The 20328-nt window shown below is 52.7% G+C and overlaps 1 protein-coding gene across 3 annotated transcripts in view; it reads left to right on the top strand.

The window, feature by feature from the left end:
- Positions 1 to 20328, top strand: part of LOC143819529 (transcription factor COE1-like) — an 85311-nt gene that overhangs the window by 42573 nt on the left and 22410 nt on the right. For all 3 annotated transcript variants that reach the window (XM_077301260.1, XM_077301258.1, XM_077301257.1), the window contains exons 8-11: positions 9062 to 9143; positions 12064 to 12181; positions 14181 to 14314; positions 16902 to 17028. In XM_077301260.1, the coding sequence (XP_077157375.1) occupies positions 9062 to 9143; positions 12064 to 12181; positions 14181 to 14314; positions 16902 to 17028 (461 nt within the window). The remainder of the gene's footprint in view (positions 1 to 9061; positions 9144 to 12063; positions 12182 to 14180; positions 14315 to 16901; positions 17029 to 20328) is intronic.

Below are 20328 nucleotides of genomic sequence, written 5' to 3'. Positions count from 1 at the left end.
TATTCCATCAATTTATTTAATGAATGAATAATATCTGGTCATGATTCTTTTTTTATCTTGATGCATAGAGAATCCTAGCAGCTGTCATCACATATTTAACAAGTTCACTATACAATTTTAATATTATTGGGAACCATATCTAGTCTAGTAACATATATTTTGGATGCAGCACAAATTTAACTTTCAATATCTTTTGCATCTCATCATGAATCACAATCCAGTATTTCCTTGCTTTCTGGCAAGTCCACCACATATGATAGAATGGTGCATTTATATTCTGACATTTCCAACAATTACCATTGTAACTCCCTGTTTCTTTCTCAGATCTAGCATTGCCAAGTCCTCCCTGGCCACTGGCTGGAGATGGGGGGAAGGCAGGGCTGCCAGATCTAGGCTGGAGAGTTGGATGTGGAGCCTGAGGAGAGCACGGGCTTCATAGGGGTATAGTGCCAAATAGCCCACCTTCCAAAGCAACCATTTTCTCCAGGGGAACTGATCTCTGTAGTCTGGAGATGAGCTGTAATTCCAGGGGATCCCCAGGCCCCACCTGAAGGCTGGCATCCCCACTCAAGTCCTTTGACTCCTCCATCTTGGTTCCTTCTGCCTGCCCTGCCTCTGTCTTGCTGCTCAGCCAATAGCAGCCAGTGATTCATGGTCTGTCCTATGACAAAGGGGCAATTCAGCCAATCATCACCCAGGACTTTCCACCACCGAATCCCATTTTACATACTGTAGAAATAGGTCTCACCGTGATACAGGCTTATCAGGTCTACAGGTGAGACCCTGTCAGGCATAACAGCTAGAATGACAAGGGACAATTGGATTCTCGTCTGTGTTCAGCCAGGGGTTTCACTGGGTGACGTTGGATCAGTTACTGATTTTCAGCCTAACCTACCTCCCAGGGTTGTTGTGAAAGGAGGGCCGCATTTCCCGCCCATGCACAGAAGCTGCAAATACTGATAGTTTCGGAGAGGCAACTGGTGGTCTGTGGTGCAACAGCTAGATTAGAATCAAGGACCACCACAGAGATTTGCTGGGCATGAGCTTCCCAGAGTGGCTGCTGAAGGGAGCTTTGAGTCCAGGGGCACCTTTAAGACCAGCAAAGATTTATTCAAGGCATGAGCTTTCGTGTGCATGCACACAACACGGCTGTCCCCCTGAATCTGCTGAAGGGAGCACTGACTTCCAGAAATTCATACCCCACAAATTTTATTGATCTCCAAGGTGCTCCCGGACTCTGGTCTAGTTTGCTGATGTTGATGGACATTGGCACTCTGAATTCTTCTTCTGGGAAGCTACCTAGAAAGCCTACAGCCGAGAGCTGAACAGAGGCTTATCTACACATTTACCAAGGAAACCTCCAGGTTCAGAGCTGCTGCTGCCCCAGTGTTGGAGGTTTGCACCTGGGGCGGAAGCGATCAGCCGGTGAGTTTGCCAGCCACACAAAGGAGAGCTTAAGAGCATAAGAGCAGCCGTGTGGGACCAGACCAGCAGTCTGTCTAGCCCAGCGTCCTGTTTTCAAAAGAGGCCAGATAGAAGCCACAAGGAAGCTCACAACGTGGGTCTGTGGCCTTCCCCCTTTGGCATCTAGAAACCAGAGACCATATTTAGCGACTGTGACCCATGAAGACCAGGGGTTCTACTGGCCAGTTTGCCCCTTCTTGGGCTGCCCTTCCTCTTCTGCCTGCCTGACGGGGACAAGAGATAGATCTTGCCCTGCGGCCAAATCAGTCCACCGATATTCCTAGCGGTGGGGGTAGGAAATGCCGTTGTGTCTCGGCCGACGTCTGGTGAGCCCATAGGGCTTCCAAGCTGCGAGAGGAGCAGAGGTAGCGTCTGCCTAGCGACCCTGGGCTTCCTGAGTTATAGAAAGTGCGATCAAGACATAACTGACCCATGGTGACCCCATGGGGGTTTCAAGGCTGGAGGTGAACAGAGGTGGCTTGCCATCGCCTGCCTCTCCATAGCAACCCTTGGACTTCCTTGAAGGTCTCCCATCTGGTTATGAACCCGGGTCAACCCTGCTTAGCTTCCAAAGTAAGACAAGAACCAACTTGTCTGGGCTATCCAAGGACCGGACTGGTAGATTGGTGGTGGAAAGAGCCATCAAGACGTAGCTGATTGATGGTGACCCCAAGGGCCTTTCAAGGCAAGAGACATTCAGAGATGGTTGACCATCGCCTGCCTCTGTGCAACCACCCTGGACTGCCCGGCCCCTCCAAGGGCCAAGCAGGGCTGATGCTATGTAGCTTCCAAGATCATAGAATCATAGAATCATAGAGTTGGAAGGGGCCACATAGGCCATCTAGTCCAACCCCCTGCTCAACTCAGGATCAGCCCAAAGCATCCTAAAGCATCCAAGAAAGATCTGATGAGATCAGGCCACCTTCGTCAAGCCAAGAGGTATTTAGAGGAGCATTCCCATTGCCTGCCTCTGCGTAGCAACCTCAGGCCTTCTTCGGGGTCTCCTATCTCAATATACGCCAAGCTCAACCCTGCTCAGCTTCTGAGAAGACAAGAATGGACTAGTCTGGGCTATCCAGAACAGGACTGGTAGATTGGTGGTGTAAAGAACTGTCAAGATGCTGTTGATTTAGGGAGTGGTTGAGGCAAGAGACGTGCAGAGGTGGTTTGCCTTTATTATTCATTCATTCATTCATTCATTCATTCATTCATTCATTCATTCATTCATTCATTCATTCATACATTCAATTTATTGACCGCCACTCCCAAAGGCTTGTGCCGGTTTTCATATGTCCCACTAAAAACCCCATTAAAACCCCATTAAAAGGACTATGACAGCAACAATCAACAGCAAGTAAAGAAGGTGGAACTCTCCATTCATCTACTAGAGGGAGGAGAGGGGAGAGGCAAATCAGAGGGTGTCCGTTGTTGGCCTGCCTCTGCCTAGCAACCCACCAGGTGTCTGTCCAGCCCCAACAGGCCTCCTCCAAGCTTCCAAGTTAGAGGTGGCAAACTATTTCCTTTGGGTGTCCAACCCCGTGCTCCCCCCACAATCCTTGTGCACCTGGCCAGAGATCTCCTGCTCTAACTGCGGTGGCCTCCCATCCTAAGACTGACGGGGTCCAGCTCTGCTCAGCATCCCAGATCAGGCAAGAGTGAGCTCACCTGCCCCCTCTTGGTCCGTCCATCCTTTCCTTCCGCCCTCTCTCCCGGCGCTCCCCTGGGCAGCCCCAGCGGAGGGGGGCGGGGGTCACCCTGCCTTCCAGCCTCCTCTCCCCCATCCTGCCTTCGTTCCCCTTCGGTCCCGATCCCCCCCTCCCCGTTCCTCAGCGCCCAGCCCCACTGGTTTGGAGAGCCCAATAAGTGCCCTATCAACATGTTAATCAAATTACTTAGGAGCTAAAATTGACGCTTTTCATTAATTATACAAGATTATTCTAATTGCAAATTCAAATTTATGCGCTCGGAACAGAAGGTGTTCGGCAGCGTGGCTGGGAATTTGCATATTAAATGGGGAGAGTGGTACATTACGGATGCTAATGTATGCACATTGTCTTTATTTTTAACTCCCCGGGCCTGTGCGCACCGCTGCCGCTTAAGGAGGTGAAGGACTCCGGTGTGTGTTTATTATTATATCGTTCTCTTGTCTCTTTGCCGAATCGGTGGCACCGGAGGCGAGGGCCGTGGGCACGGCGGAGGGGGGGCCTCTGGATCACTGTCAATCTTGTATCGGGGAGGGGTACCCGCCTCCCTCTCCACCCCCCCCCCCCCGTCTCTAAATTTATACCCTTCCTCCGCCCTGTCTCCATTCCTTCCTTTCTTTGATTACCACCTGCAAGGAGATCAGGCGCTCCAGCCAACCCCGCGTCTGAAGTCAGCAACTCTAGCTCCTGCAGGTAGCTTGGCTTGTGCGATTCGTCTCCCAAGTTGGCTTATCTGTAGAGGGGGGAGAAAAGGGAAAGAAAAGCAGTTTTGCTTGCTTGCGGGTCCTATCAATCTGGCATGTTTTCGCGTCTGAGGAGCTCAGGGAAGGATTCTCCCATCTCCGTTTTCATCTCACAACAGCCCTGTGAGGGTGGTTGGGCTGAGAGATGGACAGGCAGGCAGAGATTGGCCCCAAATCCTCCAGCTTGTTTCTTGGCAGTGTGGAGAACAAACCTTGGGTTTCACAGTTCATAGAGTTAAGCACTAGGCTACCTGGCCTCTCTGTGCAGCTGCAGGCAGCATGTTCCACCTCAAAATACCTTGCAAGCCCTTTCTGCCCCCCCCCGCCCCATTCTGAAAATAAGTAAAATTAAAAGGCTGCCATGGAGAGGATGGAGCAGAGTTGTTCTCTCTTGCACCGGAGGATCAGACCAGAACCAATGGGATGAAATTAATTCAAAAGAAATTCCATCTAAACATCCGGAAGAAGTTCCTGACAGTCAGAGCGGTTCCTCAGGGGAACAGGCTTCCTCGGGAGGTGGTGGGTTCTCCATCTTTGGAGATTTTTAAACAGAGGCTGGAGAGCCATCTGACAGAGAAGATGATTCTGTGAAGGTTCAAGGGGGTTGTACATTACCGAACACATGTGGTCATGTCGATCAACCCCCCCCCCTCAAAATGCCCAATGCTGGGCCTGGAGAGGGTGGGAAGGGGAGGGGTCCCGTGTGGGCATGTCCACAACTCTACTTCCCAACCATATTCTGCACGATTGCCCCACTTCTGGGGTTCTCGGGGTTTAAAGAATGTTTCAAGGGTTTCTCTATGGTAAAAAGTTTTAGAAAGGCTCGTATAGAATCCTAGAGTTGGAAGGGACCTCCTGGGTCATCTAGTCCAACCCCCTGCACTGTGCAGGACGCTCACATCTCAATCACTCATCCACTGCCACCTGCCACCCCCTTGAACCTTCCCAGAATCAGCCTCTCTGTCAGATGGCTATCCAGCCTCTGTTTAAAAATCTCCAAAGATGGAGAACCCACCACCTCCCGAGGAAGCCCATTCCACTGAGAAACGCTCTAATTGTCAGGAGCATAAGAACATCGGAGAAGCCATGTAGGGTCAGGCCAGTGGTACACCCAGTCCAACTCTCTGTCACACCCTTCATAGACCTGTGAGTGTTTCAGAGCACGAGCTTTTGAGAGCCAAAGAACGTATCGTCAGAGATCCGGGAGGTCTCTGTGCCCTACCTGGCGGCTGGCCACCCTAACCCGGCAAGTCTTGTGCCTCTGGGTTCTGCAGCCATCTGTGCAGAGGGGCACATGCCTGATTAGAGCGGGTTTCGCCTCCCGCCCCTTCCCTTTCGGCCTCTCCAGAGCGCGTGTGCTGCTGCCACGCATCAATTATGGATGCTAGGATGACAATTATAGGACCCTGCGAAAGCATCCTAAATATTTCATCAGCCTGGAAAGCTTCTGGGGGACGGATTGCATTCTCCAGCTGCCATCCGTTTTCTCCAGGGCCGCAGATCTCTGCTCCCGGCTCCCTCGCCTGCTTCCCCAGCTCCTTCCAAGAAACACAGAGCTGGGAGGAACCTCAAGGGTCATCTAGTGCAACCCCCTGCACAACATATCCACCACCCTGGTGACCCCCGCTCTAGGACCAGAGGAGGCACAAAAACGCCCTCCAGGACCTCTGGGCCCATCTGGCCTGGAGGGAAATTCCTTTCTGACCCCAAAGTGGGGGTCGGCATTACCCTGGGCAAGCCAGAAAGGGCCAGGAGAGCTAAGCACTGGCACAACACTTCCTGCCCTGCCTCACATCCTTGGGAGTGTGGCAAACACCCAGGCCAGCCACAGCCTCCCCCTCCCCCCCCAAAAAAATATGTCAGAATCTTTTTTTGCTGCTGGTAGTGGAAGTTTTGTTTTTATTATTAATGATGATGAAGCAAGATGCTTTCCGTGCAGTTCGACCAGCCTTTCTCAACTTCTTTACCATTGAGAAACCCCTGAGACATTCTTCAGCTTGGTGTAGCGGTTAGGAGCGTGGACTTCTAATCGGGTTTGATTCTGCCCTCATGCCGGGTTCGATTCTGCCCTCCCCCACATGGAGCCAGCTGGGTGACCTTGGGCTCACCACGGCACTGATAAAACTGTTCTGACCGAGCAGGAATTTCAGGGCTCTCTCAGCCTCACCCACCTCATAGGGTGTCTGTTGTGGGGAGAGGAAAGGGGAGGTGACTCTAAGCCGCTTTGAGCCTCCTTCGGGTAGAGAAAAGCGGCATATAAGAACCAACTCTTCTTCTTCTTCAGTAATCTCAGGGCTCTCTCAGCCTCACCCACCTCACAGAGTGTCTGTTGTGGGGAGAGGAAGAGAAGGCGACTGTAAGCTGCTTTGAGCCTCCTTCGGGTAGAGAAAAGTGGCATCTAAGAACCAACTCTTCTTCTTCTTCTTCTTCTTCTTCTTCTTCTTCTTCTCCTTCTTCTTCTTCTTCAGTAATCTCAGGGCTCTCTCAGCCTCACCCACCTCACAGGGTGTCTGTTGTGCGGAGAGGAAAGGGAAGGCGATTGTAAGCCGCTTTGAGACACCTTTGGGTAGAGAAAAGCGGCAAATAAGAACCAACTCTTCTTCTTCTTGAAGCTTCAATGAACCCCCGAAGTGTCGTGATCCTGCTGAATTCGGTTGAGAAGCAGAGCTGTGGGCGTGCCCACCTGCCCCTTCCAAGAGGCCATCATTGGCCTTGGGGGGAGCAGGTAAACATGCGGTCATATTGCCTGATAAATGTTTCACAAATTTTAAAAATCGATCAGAAATGAATGAACTCCCACCCATTCGGGAAACCCGTCCAGAGCCATGAAGAACCCCCCGGTTGCCACGAAGTCCTGGTGGAGAACGTTTGAGCCAGGAGGTGCATCCCGGGACTCCTTTTCACACCACAAAAGGCTCCCTTCTTTGTGCACAGCCAGACTCCATTCACGGGACAGCAGCCGGTACATCTCCCATCCCTTTCGAGGGGAGAATGTCTGGCAGGATTGTGCCCTGTAGAACAGTCGCCAACATCCAGGTGGCGCCTGGAGATCTCCTGGGATTGCAAGTTATCCCCAATCAATGGAGAGCCACTCCCCTGGAGAACAGGGCCACAGTTGGAGGAAGGGGCCATGCAGGTCATCTAGTGTCCTCCCCCCCAACCTCCCCCCTCCATGCCAGATCGGCCTCAAGCATCCAGGATAAGTCTCTGTCCAGCCACCACTTAAAGAGAACTGCAGGCAGGACTCCAGAAGGAAGGGAAGGCAAATGTTAGCCGCTTTGAGACACCTTTGGGTAGAGAAAAGTAGCATATAAGAACCATGGTTCTTCTTCTTGAAGCTTCAATGAACCCCCGAAGTGGCATGATCCTGCTGAATTTGGTTGAGAAGCAGAGCTGTGGGCATGGCATGCCCATTCTTTTGTGCACAAAAGAATGACCTGACCCGTGCTTTGCAGAAGGAAAGGGGAAATGTCTATTCCACCTCCCAGATTGCTGTTGGGAGCCAGGAGTTGTGCCATGGAAACGCTGGCCAGGTGAAGGCCGTGGGAATACTTCGGCCCCTCCGTGAGGCGAGTGTGGCTGAGGCTCACAAACACAACCTGTATCGAGTGCAGCCGTCCAGCCGCCCCAGACTCCGGGCGTTCCCCCGAAAGCCTCCCCCTTCCTCCCCTCTCCCCTGGGCTCAGATATCTCCAGGGCTCACACTCCCTGATGGATCGGATCGTTCTCTGCAGCAACAGAGCCCATTAGCTGCCTCCGAGGCAGCTGGGATCAGTTTTCAATCAATACCCTCTTAAGCAGGGAAGGAGGCGGGAGGGGCGGCGAGAAAGGGGGGAGAGAAGAGCCTGGGAAATCAAGGGGTTTGGGCAGGCACACGAGACTCACAGAATCACACAGAGCTGGAAGAGACCAGCCATCCAGTCCAGCCCCCCACCTTCTCAGGGACTCCAAAATCACACCCTCCTGGCTGGGGCTCTTCCAACCTCCTCCCAAAAACTTCCACCGAAGGAGGTTCCGCCACCCTCCGATGTGGCACATTCCATCGACAAACAGCCCTCCCCATCGGAAAATGCCGTCTAATCTTGAAGCGGAAACTCCAAGAGAGCCAGCTTGGTGGAGTTGTTAGGGGGCGGACTTCTAATCTGGTGAGCTGGGTTTGATTAACCGCTCCCCCACATGCAGCCAGCTGGGTGACCTTGGGCTCACCACGGCACTGATAAAACTGTTCTGACCAAGCAGTTCTCTCAGGGTTCTCTCAACCTCACCCACCCCACAGGGTGTCTGTTGTGGGGAGAGGAAAGGGAAGGCGAATGGAAGCCGCTTTGAGACTCCTTCAGGTAGAGAAAAGCGGCATATAAGAACCAACTTCTTCAGTAATCTCAGGGCTCTCTTAGCCTCCCCTCCCTCACAGGGTGTCTGTTGTGGGGAGAGGAAGGGAAGGAGATTGGAAGCCGCTTTGAGACTCCTTCAAATAGAGGAAAGCGGCATCTAAGAACCAGCTCTTCTTTCCTGCCATTTGAACCCAAGGCTCCTACTCCTTGTCTCTAAAGCCACAGTTAAGAAGCTGGCCCCTCTTGGACATGTTCTCCCTTTGAAACTCAGCTCTCCTGTCACCCCCGGTCCTCCTCTTCTCCAAGCGTCACCTTCCCAAGTCTCTCAGCCTTTCCAACCCATCCACCATCCTTGTCACGCTAGCCTAGCCTAATTTGGCCTAACCATCAGGGATGCTTCGATCCTTCTACCCCTCTGACTTTGGGGGTGGTTGTGTTTTTTTAAGCACGCAAGTCTCTAGTCCTCATGGTTGAGGGAGATCCCTAGGATGAATCCCTGGCATCTCCAGTTAAAAGGACCTGCTGGTAGCCGATGTGAGAGTCCCCCCCCCCCCGAGACCCCAGGGACCCTCCGGCAGTCTGAGTAGGCAAAACAGACCTGGAGGGACCAAGAGTCTGATTCGGTCTAAGGTGGCTCCGTGTTTTCCTTTGGTGTATCTTGATGGTGTTGCCCTTCCAAACCACTCAGGTTCCTGAGTGTCAGGCCACGATCTGGGAGACCCCAATTTGAATAAATAAATAAATTTTTATTTTTCTAACCCCCCCCCCCTCTTCTCCAGCCCTCTTGCTTACCGCCTTCTCTTCCTTTGCTTTCTTCCAGATTTTTCCTCAAGTTCTTCCTCAAATGCAACCAGAATTGCCTAAAGAATGCTGGGAACCCCAGAGACATGCGGCGTTTCCAGGTGAGACCTTCCCCCTTTTGCAATAAGCCATGTTCTCAGATCGCCTCCCCCAGGCAGGTCTCCAGAGAGGGGAGAAGCGGCTTGTTTTGGAGCATAGGTGTTCTCCCCCTTCCTTCCTTCCTTCCTTCCTTCCTTCCTTCCTTCCTTCCTTCCTTCCTTCCTTCCTTCCTTCCTTCCTTCCTTCCTTCCTTCCTTCCTTCCTTCCTTCCTTCCTTCCTTCCTTCCTTCCTTCCACCTTTCTCGGCTGCAGGAACCCAACACAGCCAATACACTTCTCCATTTTATTCTCAAAACAGCCCTCTAAGGTAGGCTAACTTGCCCAAAGACAACCTGCCAGCTTCCATAGCTGAGAGGGGGATTTGCACATGGCGCTCCCAGATCCCAGTCCGGTCCTGTGCCCCACATTTCTCCCCAGTGGGGACGTAAGCAGCTCCCATCCTTCTTGACTCCATTTTATCCTCACGACAATCCTGCAAGGTAGGCTAGGATGAGACAGGTCCCCAGTCACACAGCATGCTTCCGTGGTAGGAGGAAGATCCGAACCTGCGTCTCGTTGGTGCTCAATCTGCTGCACCACACTGACTCTCACGTAGAACCGAACTGGAAGCAAAGGGCAGACTCTCCCTTGTTCCTCTACACCAGCCTTTTTCAAACTTTTGCTCATGGAGCAACCCCTGAAAAAAATTTCCAGGCTTTAAGGACCACTCCCAGAGGTTATGTCACCTGGCCACACCTCCCTGCCTCGCCCCTGTAAGTGACATCACCACCCACGCCCTTTGCTTTCCTGTCCTCCCTTCCCCTTCCTTTACTACCACTCAACCTCAGGGAGGCCAGAAAGAAGGGCAGGAGCTGAAAAGACACACCACAATCGACTCCTCCCTTTTCAGAGCCCTCCAGGTGTAGGCAGCCCACTCCCCATTGTGGCCACGAACATTCGGGCAGGAGGGGAAATGCTGCAGACCCTCTCCGGAGCTCCCCCGGACCCCCGGTTGGGAATCCCTGCTCTACGTGGTCTTTGGAACCCGTGGGTGGCCAGGGGCCGGGGGCCACACCCTGGGGAGCTGCCCTCTCCAAAGGGCACCGTGGCCTCCCCTCCTCTCCAAGGCCACCCCCACCCCGCCGCTTCTCCTGCCTGTTCCCTCATCAAGGTGGGTGTGCTCGCCTGCCCCCCCCCCCCCGCCAGCACCCGCGCTATGCAAATCGGCATGGCTGTTAATCATGTAAAAATGTCACAATTACCATATCGTTATGAGAGGGACCTGATGAGGAAGCCGCGTGGCATCCAGTGCCGACTGAGGCCTGGGGAGTCCCCTCCATGCCCACCGGCCCAGTGGAGACCTCTGGGGTTGCCAACCTCCAGGCAAGGCCTGGAGATCTCCCAGGATTGCAGCTGGTCTCAGAGCACAGAGGTCAGTTCCCCTGGACAAAACGGCTGCTTCAGTAGGTGGGTTGCAGTGGCCAGGTGCCCCACGGGGTTCTCTCCTCAGGCTCCGTTCCCAACATTTCCCGGGAATTCTCAATAGAGAGCTGGCAACCCTATGAGAAATCCCAGGTTTCTTGAACGGGAGTTGGCTGGAGAATAGCGCAGGGAGTGAAACGCAGGCTGGACTTGCCAGAACTTCGGTCCTGCCGTGGCCATTCTGGTTGCTGGCATTCCCTGTCAGGGCATCTTTCTGACACGAGTTTGGAGCAAATGAATGCCATCTAGGTTCACTTGATTGCATGCATTTAAATAGCTTGGGGGGGGGATTATTCAGCACCAGGAAACAGAAAAGGGCTCTTCGGTTCACGCAAAAGGAGAAGGGAACTTGAAATGGGATTTCCGATTCAGAAGGACTCCGAGATGAAAAACACTCGTCCCAAAAGAGGATTTGCACAGGAAATAGGGTTGCCAACTTCAGGCTGGGAAATTCCAGGGGAATTAGGGATGGAGCCCAGAGAGGATAGAGTTTGGACCTTGCAAAGCTGCCATTTTCTTCCAGGGAACTGATCGGTGTTGTCTGCAGATCTGTTGCCATTCCAGGAGATCTCCAGGCCCCGCCTGGAGATTGGCAACCGCAATTGGAGAAGGCTTATTGGCACCCCCTCCCCTTCACTCTTTAGACCTCTCCGCTGTCTGGAATTTATGTATTTATACATTTAGTTTCTATCCCACCTTTCTCCCCAGTGGGGACCCCAAGTGGCTTGCATCATTTCTCCCCCATTTCAGCCTCTCAACAACCCTGTGAGGTAGGCTAGCCTGAGAGGATTTGAGCCCAGGTTTCCCAGATCATAGTCCGAATCTTTAGCCACTGCATTATGCTTGCAAAAGCACATTGCCAACTCCTTGGGTCTGCGTTTTATTTATGGCTGCCAGCTCTGGGTTGGGAAGTACCTGTAGATTTGGTGGGCCCAGCAGGGAGTGGGTGGGATTTCAGGTGAGAAGGGACCTCAGTGGAGTATAATGTTAGGAGTCCACCCCCAAAGCAGCCATTATCTCCAGAGGAAGGGATCTCTTTAGTCTGGAGTGAGGATGGACAACTCAGTTTGGATAAGCCAAAAAGTACCCGAATGAATGCTGATTCGGGTCCTTTTCAGGCCAACCCAAGCTGGATCGCCCATTCCTGTACTTTGAAGAGGCAGAATCAGGGGTATCCCAACTGCGATTTTGCCAGTTCCAAGGAAGGGTTGGGGGAAAGAGTGTGCCAGGCAGCTGATCTGACATGGTCTTTTGGGGGGAGGAGGGACTTCAGTGGGGTGGAATCCCAATGCTCCGTTTCCAAATTGGGCACGTTGTCCAGCGCGACTGACCTCTATCACCTGGAGAGCTCCAGGCACCACCTGGAGGTTGACACCCATAGCTACATGGAATCCAAGGGCCAAATAACCCGTCCCTTCAGTCTGGATCTTTTAGCTCAGTCCCGACTTCTCCTCCCTGCAGGTCGTGGTGTCAACAACAGTCAACGTGGACGGCCATGTCCTCGCGGTTTCAGACAACATGTTTGTCCACAACAATTCCAAGCATGGCCGCCGGGCACGGCGGCTGGACCCTTCAGAAGGTACGTTGCTTGTAGGAGCAAGAGACTCTCGTGCTGGATCGGGGCCCACCCAGCCAAGTGCCCATGAACATTCACAAGCTTTGAGCTAGATGGCTTGTGTGACCTCCATGATCTCGGGCTATTCACAGTCCTATTAGGGACTGTGGCGGGCTATAAATCTAATAACAATAACAATAACAATAACAATAACAATAACAACAACAACAACAACAACAACAACAACAATAATAATAATAATAATAATAATAATAATAATAATAATAATAGAGCTGCTCTTCCAGGACAGTTCTCTCAGAGCTCTCTCAGCCCCACCTACCTCACGGGCTCTGTTGTAAGGGGGTGAAGGCAAAGGGGTTTCTTTGTAAGCCGCTTTGGGACCCCTTCGGGTAGTGAAAAGTGGGGTTTATAAAAACGGCTTTTCTTCCTAAGGTTCTGACAACATGAATAGATGCAGACGTTTTTGACTAATTTAGGTTTTTTTGATTGGCTATGCTAGGGAATATATCAAATTGTATTCTTTGGGTGTGAGTTTTGTTCTTTAAATGTTGTTTGTTTACTTTGTAAGCTGCCTTGAGTTTCCCAAGAGAGACAGGTGGCTAACAAAAGTTTTTTTTAAAAAAGGAATGTCATTTTTGAGGAACTGATTGTACGTCTCGGAGGCAGACAGCCAACTGAATGGGTGGACCTCTGATAAGAACTTCTCATTCGTAGACCCACCCCTTTGGCAGCTCAGATGGGATACTGGATCCTGGTCCATCGCAAAGAGAACTGTAGCAACGTGGGGCGGGGTGGAGATTCAGTGGACTCTGTTGCTATAATTATTGTTATGATTTAGGAGCCGCTGGGCTCTCTGCCATAATTTCAGGGCCGGAACACTCATCTGGCCTTTTGTTTAAAAAGTGGCGGACATCAGACTACCATCCCTCATGCAGAAAGCTAGCACTTCATGGAGAAGGATTCTGACTAGCTGTCTTCACACACAAGGGGATAGGCTAGCCACCCCTAGTGCTGACAGCAACCACATGGACGCTATCTGAACAGGAGGCTAATTCCTAATTCTTAGAGCTAAACTCAGGAATTTGACAAAGACAACAATAGCCAGCAGTTCTAACTGCTCGATAGTAAGCCGTGTCACCTTCTGTTGCTGCCTTACGTGCTAGCTTTCTACCTGCAGGGAAAATCTGACGTATGACAAGCATTCCTGTGCAGCAGCAGAAGAGGTGTTTTTTATGCCCCACTTTTAACTGTCCACCCAACAGATGCCTTGTGGGGGAGGTGGGGCTGAGAGAGTTCTAACAGAACTGCTCTATGAGAACAGCTCTGAGAGAACTGTGACTGGCCCGAGGTCCCCCAGCTAGCTGCATATGGAGGACCAAGGGATCACACTCAGCTAGCCAGATTAGCAGCCGCCGTTCTTAACCACTGCACCAAGAGAGGGTGAGCAGCCCAGAAAGCTGCCGGTCAGAGAGGAGGTTTGAACCCACAACTCCCCAAGCCCCATCTGTACTGTAAGTGCTGCACCAGACTCCAGCATCTTGCTCTGGCCTCCAGTTACAAGGTGTGGGCCAAGCGGAGGGACTGTGGCTCAGTGGCAGAGCCTCTGCTGGGCATGCGGAAGGTCCCGGGTTCAGTTCCCAGCATCTCCAGTTAAAATGAGTTGATGCAAAAGACCTTTGTCAGAAACCCTGGAGAGCGGCTACCAGTCTGAGTAGAGATTACTGACCTTGCCGGACCAAAGGCAGAAGGCAGCTTCTCCCTCAAGCGCCCGTAGAACGCTTCTCTCCCTCTGCCTGCTGAAGAGTTCTGTGCCACTAGGAAGCCATCACGATGCCTGTTTTGTATCTCGTTCCCTCCGTTCTGCACCAGCCCCTTGTCATCCAGCCCCTTGTCCAGCTCCCTGGCATCTGTGTCTGGTGGACCCCCATCCTCTTCCCACTGTGCTTGCTCGCCCTGGTCCTTGATGCTCTTCCTTGTCTCTCTCCCCCTTCCTGTTGTGAAGCCGCCACCCCGTGCATCAAAGCCATCAGCCCCAGCGAAGGATGGACCACGGGAGGCGCCACCGTCATCGTGATCGGGGACAACTTCTTTGACGGACTTCAGGTGGTCTTCGGGACCATGCTGGTGTGGAGCGAGGTGAGTCTTGGGGGGCTGGCTGCCTTCTCGGGAGAGCAGGGGTCCCCAATCTTTTTTAGCTTGCGGACAACTTTGGAACTCCAACCCAGGGGGATGGGTGTAGCCACAAAATGGCAGCCATAGGAGGAGGAGCCAATCACAAAATGGTTGCGGCAGGAGGAGGAGCTAACCACAAAATGGCTGCCGCAAGAGGCGGAGCCAGCCTCAAGATAGGAGAGGGTTACATTATGCCTAATTCCAATAGTAACTCTTCGACATTTCAGGCAGAAAATCTGTTTTAAAAATTAGCATACTGTTTTAAAATATTTTCTTCAGTACCTTCTGTCACGCTGTGACGATCCTTGTCCTGTGGTGGTGGGAAGCTGCCGTCAAATGAATTGTTTTTAAAGATTGGCCTAGGCCAGAGGTAGGCAAACTGTGGCCCTCCAGATGTCCATGGACTACAATTCCCATGAGCCCCTGCCAGCATTTGCAATTCCCAGCATTTGGGAATTGTAGTCCATGGACATCTGGAGGGCCACAGTTTGCCTACCCCTGGCCAAGCCAATCAAATCTCCAACGGCCAATCAGAAGCTTTGCTGAGCAAAGCCACCATTGGCAAAGCCCCACCCCAGTCTAAAAACAGCTTTAAAAAATTGGGGGGGGGGCACCCAGAACAGTGCTGGGATTGGGGAACCCAAGTGCGGGGCGTGCTGGAAATTGTATTGGGGGCGGATGCAAAATCCCTGAGAGAGAACTGTCTATGTCCTTATCCAACCGCAATTCCCCAAATTTGCCAGGAGAAGCTGTAGCAGATGGCCTATTGAATTATCGATCGCCTTTTTAAACCTGCTTCTGAGCCAAAGCCGCTTCTAGCAAGAAATATATAAATATAATTAAAAACAGGCTTAGGTTAAGCCCTCTGGGTGCCCCGGTCCAAGCCCTGGGGAGGGGCCCCCTCGGCATGGCAGGGAGAGAGCCAGAGTAGAATTCTTCCGTCAGCCCGACCCGTATAGATAATGCCTCCGCCAAAACTAAACGCCATAAAATCAATAACGATTCATAGTAATCAGGATAGGATACAAAAATATACTTACAGAAATATTAGAATATTAACACAATATTAAAAGAGATGAGAATCGGACAGATATTTACTAGTTGAGCATATTGTGATGTATATGAGGGGGAAAATAGTTACAGGGATGGAAGCTCCACCCGCTGACCCTCATGAGCACGGACAGACTCCCAGATCGCATGACGTTTGCCCGCACTTTGCTGTCCTTCAGGCTGGGAGTCATGGGGAGGGGGGAGGGGGTCCGCAGAAGAAGTAACCCAATCTCTCCTCGGATCGAATGGCAGTTCGATCGCTGGTTGCCAACGGCATCGTCCATCACTCGAAAAAATTGTGCGGCACATTCGGTTTGCAGTAGAAATAAGGCCAGCGGGGCAGGAGGACACCCGAGGATTTTGGATGATGATGATGATGATGATGATGATGATATTTTGGCATGGCCATCCCTCCTCATCCCGGGTCTCCAAGGCGGCGCACGTGAGAGCAACTTAAAATGTTCAAACAACTTAAAACATTTAAAACAATAAAATAAATCTAATACAAACACATAAACATAACCCTAGAGTTGGAAGGGACCTCCAGAGTCATCTAGTCCAACCCCCTGCATAGAGCGTTCCACCAGGCTGGGGCCAGGTCTAAAAACAGTTCCAGAGTTTTGGTGCTGTGGTGAAATTCACCACATTCGTCGTCTAGCCTCAGTCCATCTGCCTTTAGGCCTCAGTCGTAGGCCTGGTGGGACAGCTTGGTTTTGCAAGCCCTGCGCAGGGCTCTGATCTCACTAGGGAGAGCATTCCGCCAGTCCAGAGCCAGACCCGAAAAGGCCCTGGCCTGGGTTGAGACCAGTTTTATTTCTTTAGGGCCGGGGACCCTAAGCAAGTGTTGGTCGCTTTACTTTAATACTTTAGTGTTGGTCGCTTTACTTTAAGAGGCAGTCCCTTATTTAAAGTCACATAAATAGGATTCTGCCATCAGCCAGCTCTAAACAGCGGTACAGAACACAGTCCAGAATTAATTATCCAGGCGAGCTTGTAAATATTTTGCACCCCGCCACCATGTAACTGTGTAGAAATACCCTCCGGAAAAGTTCAGTTTGGTCACATTTTTGGAATCATAGAATCCTAGAGTTGGAGGGCGCCATACGGGCCATCTAGTCCAGCCCCCTGCTCAACGCAGGATCAGCCCAAAGTATCCTGAAGCAAGGAGAGCCAAGAGAGGGGTAGCCCCACTGACCTCTTCAGGGAGCCCATTCCGGAAGGCGATGGGTCATCACAGAGCAGGCACAAGCTTTTGGTTTTGCCCGCTGACCGATGGACACCGCTGGTCACCTAAGCGAAGGGGTCGTGGTGGAGCATAGGGAGAGGGGCAGACCCACCCACTAGAGGGGCTAAGTCCACGAAGGGCCTTGCACGTGACAGCTGATCCCTCAGCTGAGCACAATACCTGGCCAGCAGCCGGCAGAGCATCTGTCCAAGGGGTGTCACGTGTCCCCGCTAATTGTCGGGTTCTTTCATCTGACCCTGTCCCCTCCTCTGACAGCTCATCACGCCCCACGCCATCCGTGTGCAGACGCCCCCACGTCACATCCCCGGCGTGGTGGAGGTAACGCTCTCGTACAAGTCCAAACAGTTCTGCAAAGGGGCACCGGGACGCTTCGTCTACACCGGTAAGGGAACGCGGTTCTTTTTCTTTCTTTGTTGCATGGATATTTCTTGTAGGCTCAGGGCAGCTTACATCGTTTCAAAGACAATTATACAGTGCTATAACTTTAAATTTAAAATTCAATCAGAGACCCAGCTCGGTGTCGTGGTTAAGAGCGGCAGCTTCTAATCCGGAAAGTTGGGTTTGATTCCCCATCCCTCCACATGCAACCCGTTGGGTGAGCTTGGGCTCCTCACAGTCCTGATAAAGCTGTTCTCACAGAGCAGTTCTGTCAGAGCTCTCTCAGCCCCATCTACCTCCCTGGGGATTTGTTGTGGGGAGAGGAAGGGAAGGTGATCGGAAGCCACTTGGAGACTCCTTCGAATAGTAAAAAGCCTGCTATTAAAAAACCAACTCTTCTTCTTTAATTTGCTAGGTAGAGGTCCTGATGAGTTGGAGGGTGTTGAGCGAAGGGCGACTGGGGGGGCTGCGGGGCGGGGATGCAGGCCTCCCAAGGAGAGGCGGGGAGAGCTGGGTTTGTGTGGCTGGGAGAAGAGGAGGGCCACGGGCGATAGGAGAGCTGGGTTGGACCACCTCAGAGGGAGACCTGTCGAAGTGGGGACCAATCTGTTTCCTGCAGCTTTAGAGACAAGGACTTGGAGCAGCGAGTTCCAATGATGGGAACGGAGGGTCTATTTCAACAGCAGGAAGCTTTTTCTGACTCCGAGGGCTGTTAGGAGAATATGGAATATGCAGGGCTGCAGGAATTCTGTTGCCTTGAAGCAAGAGATCGGTTGGCCCAGGTATGCTTGAGGTATCGGCTTACGGAGTGGGAATGGAACCCAGTCTTCCCGGCCACCAGAATGGAAGGGGGGTAGGCCTGCCGGACCCAGATTGAGAAACCCCTGGAGATTTGAGAATGGGACCTCAGTGGGGCGCGAGGGCGTAGGGTCCCCCCTCCAGAGCATCCATTCTCTCCAGGGGAACTGACCCCGGTCATCTTGAGCGGTGCTGTAATTCTGGGGGGGTCCCCAGGTCCCACCTGGAGGCTGGCATCCCTAGTTGAGACCCCGAGACACAAAGACCAGAGTGCAGATTTCCACGGAGAGGAATCAAAATGCACCGTCTTCCAAGAAGAGAACGGAGGGCGCCGTTTGTACAGCACTCTCTTGGGGGGCGGGGGGGGGGATTCGAGCCTCTCTGATCTCTCAGCCCTGCTAATTGGGGGGTGAGGGACTCTCTCTCTGTCCTCCCTTCCTCCACCATTCTCCATTTCCAGCTCATGAATTATCTATGCATATCGACCCACAGCAGTGGAGCCGATGTAGGGGAAGCCAGGAGGGCAGCTGATAGAGACCCCCTCCCCTTTTTGCTCCCTTTCCTCTCTCTCTCTCTCTCTCTCTCTGTTCCCAAACCCTGCTGTCTTCAGCCACTGTCCCCCAATCTCCATCATCTCTGCTCCCCCAGTTGCTGACCCCAGATATTGGTGGGTACAGGAAGTGCCTGAGAGATCCCTGATTCCCCAGCTGGCTGCAAGAGCTCTGAGCGGGCAGCACAGATGGTCTGCTGGAGATCCCTGCAAACTCCACCGTCCTCGTGAAATCCAGGGCGGGGGGAGCTCCCCACAATAGGCCCTTGAGCAGGACGGTCAGTGGGGATCACTGGCTTGCCAGCCCCTGATTCTTGGAAGCCCGCTGGTTCTAACGCAGCTAACGGAGGTCAAACGCTTTGGGGTATTTTTCCTCCCCGCCCAGCCGAGTTTGGCTCTCCGGGTCAGGCCGAAACTCTCTCTCTTCCCTGCAGCCGGACAGATGCCGCCAAGAAACCCAGGGCAGGTTTTTGATGCTCCCTGGTAGACTGCTCCTGAGCCTAGAAGCTCCGTTTTGCTCTCTATGGAGCCATACCTTTGCAGCCCAGGGGCCTCTTGTAGATTAGGGGTGCACATAAGGGCCCCCAAGTCGCCACTGATGTTGACCCCGGCAAGGGGCTTTGAAGGCGGGTGAGAAGCAAAGGCAATTTGGGTGTCATGGTTAAGAGCGGCAGCTTGTGATCTGGCGAGCCGGGTTTGAGTCCCCGCTCTCCCACATGCAGCCAGCTGGGTGACCCTGAGCCAGTCACAGCCTTGATAGTGCTGTTCTCAACAAGCAGTAATCTCAGGGCTCTCTCAGCCTCACCTACGTCGCACGGTGTCTGTTGTGGGGAGAAGAAGGAAAGGCTTGGCATGCAGAATGTCCCCAGTTCAATCCCTTCCTCTCCCCACAACTGACATCCTGTGAGGCAGGTGGGGCTGAGAGAGCTCTAAGAGAACTGTTTTGTGAAAGCAGCTCTAAGAGAACCAGCTGGCTGCATGTGGGGGAAGAGTGGGGAATCAAACCCTGTTGTCCAGATTAGAAGGTCACCAGCCACTCTGTGGACCCCCACTCCAACCCTTCCTGGGGCCGACCATGCAATTCGGACAGGACAGAGAAAAGCAGCCCACCCCCGCTCAGGAGTGGTTTAGGGTTTGTGGGGGTCCTAGCAAAGTAGAAGGACAGCAAGAGCAGCCAGACTGGCAGCAGAGAGGGGTGTCACTCCGTGTCCTCAAAGAGAGAAAATGGGGGGGGGGGCTACGGCCCTGATCCATGGGTGGAGGCCACGTGCTGGGCCCTTGGAAGAGCACATGCTCCATGCACTGCATGGACAAACCGGCCCTGCCCCTTCCCCTGCCCCATCCTCAGCCGCCACTGGGGCCCAGGGCTCTCCGTGTCCCGTTCCCCCCTTCCTTGCCTGGATAATCGCATGTGCCATGGCCTGTGAAAGGCCTACCAGGGAGGAACAGGGAGAAAATCAATACCCATTACTGGTGTACGAACGGCTGCCCAGAACTGGGGTGTGCAGCATATGTTTACGCTAAATCAGGCAATCTATCTTCATCTCAGCGCCGTAATGAAGCGCCAATCTGGGGTGGGGGAGGGAGGGGGGGAGGGAGGGAGGGACCGCGGGCTCGCTGGATGACAGGCAGGTTAGGGGGCATCCCGGATTGACAAGGCTCGGAGAGGGGAGATGAGGCATGGGGGGGGAGGGGGAAGAGAGGCACAGACTGGGGAGGGCAAAGGCGCCAGGGGGAAATGCAGCCAGTTCTGCTTCGGCATCTTTGGCGTGCAGGTGGGGGGGGGGCTCTCTGTGTGACTTTTGGCTTTTTTTTAAAAAGAAAGAAACAAAGAAGATGTCTGCAGAGTCCATGGAGACAGGAGCAATATGGTTTAGCAACTTTGCTAAAAACAGGTGGGGCAGTTTCGTGTCTGAGACCAGATTGCTCAGAATTTTGCCCCCCTCAACATTTTAT

The sequence above is a fragment of the Paroedura picta genome, chromosome 10 (assembly GCF_049243985.1).
Source record: "Paroedura picta isolate Pp20150507F chromosome 10, Ppicta_v3.0, whole genome shotgun sequence".
Lineage (NCBI taxonomy): Eukaryota > Metazoa > Chordata > Lepidosauria > Squamata > Gekkonidae > Paroedura > Paroedura picta.
The sequence above is the reverse complement of the archived record's forward strand: the minus strand, read 5'-3'. Positions and strand labels throughout refer to the sequence as shown.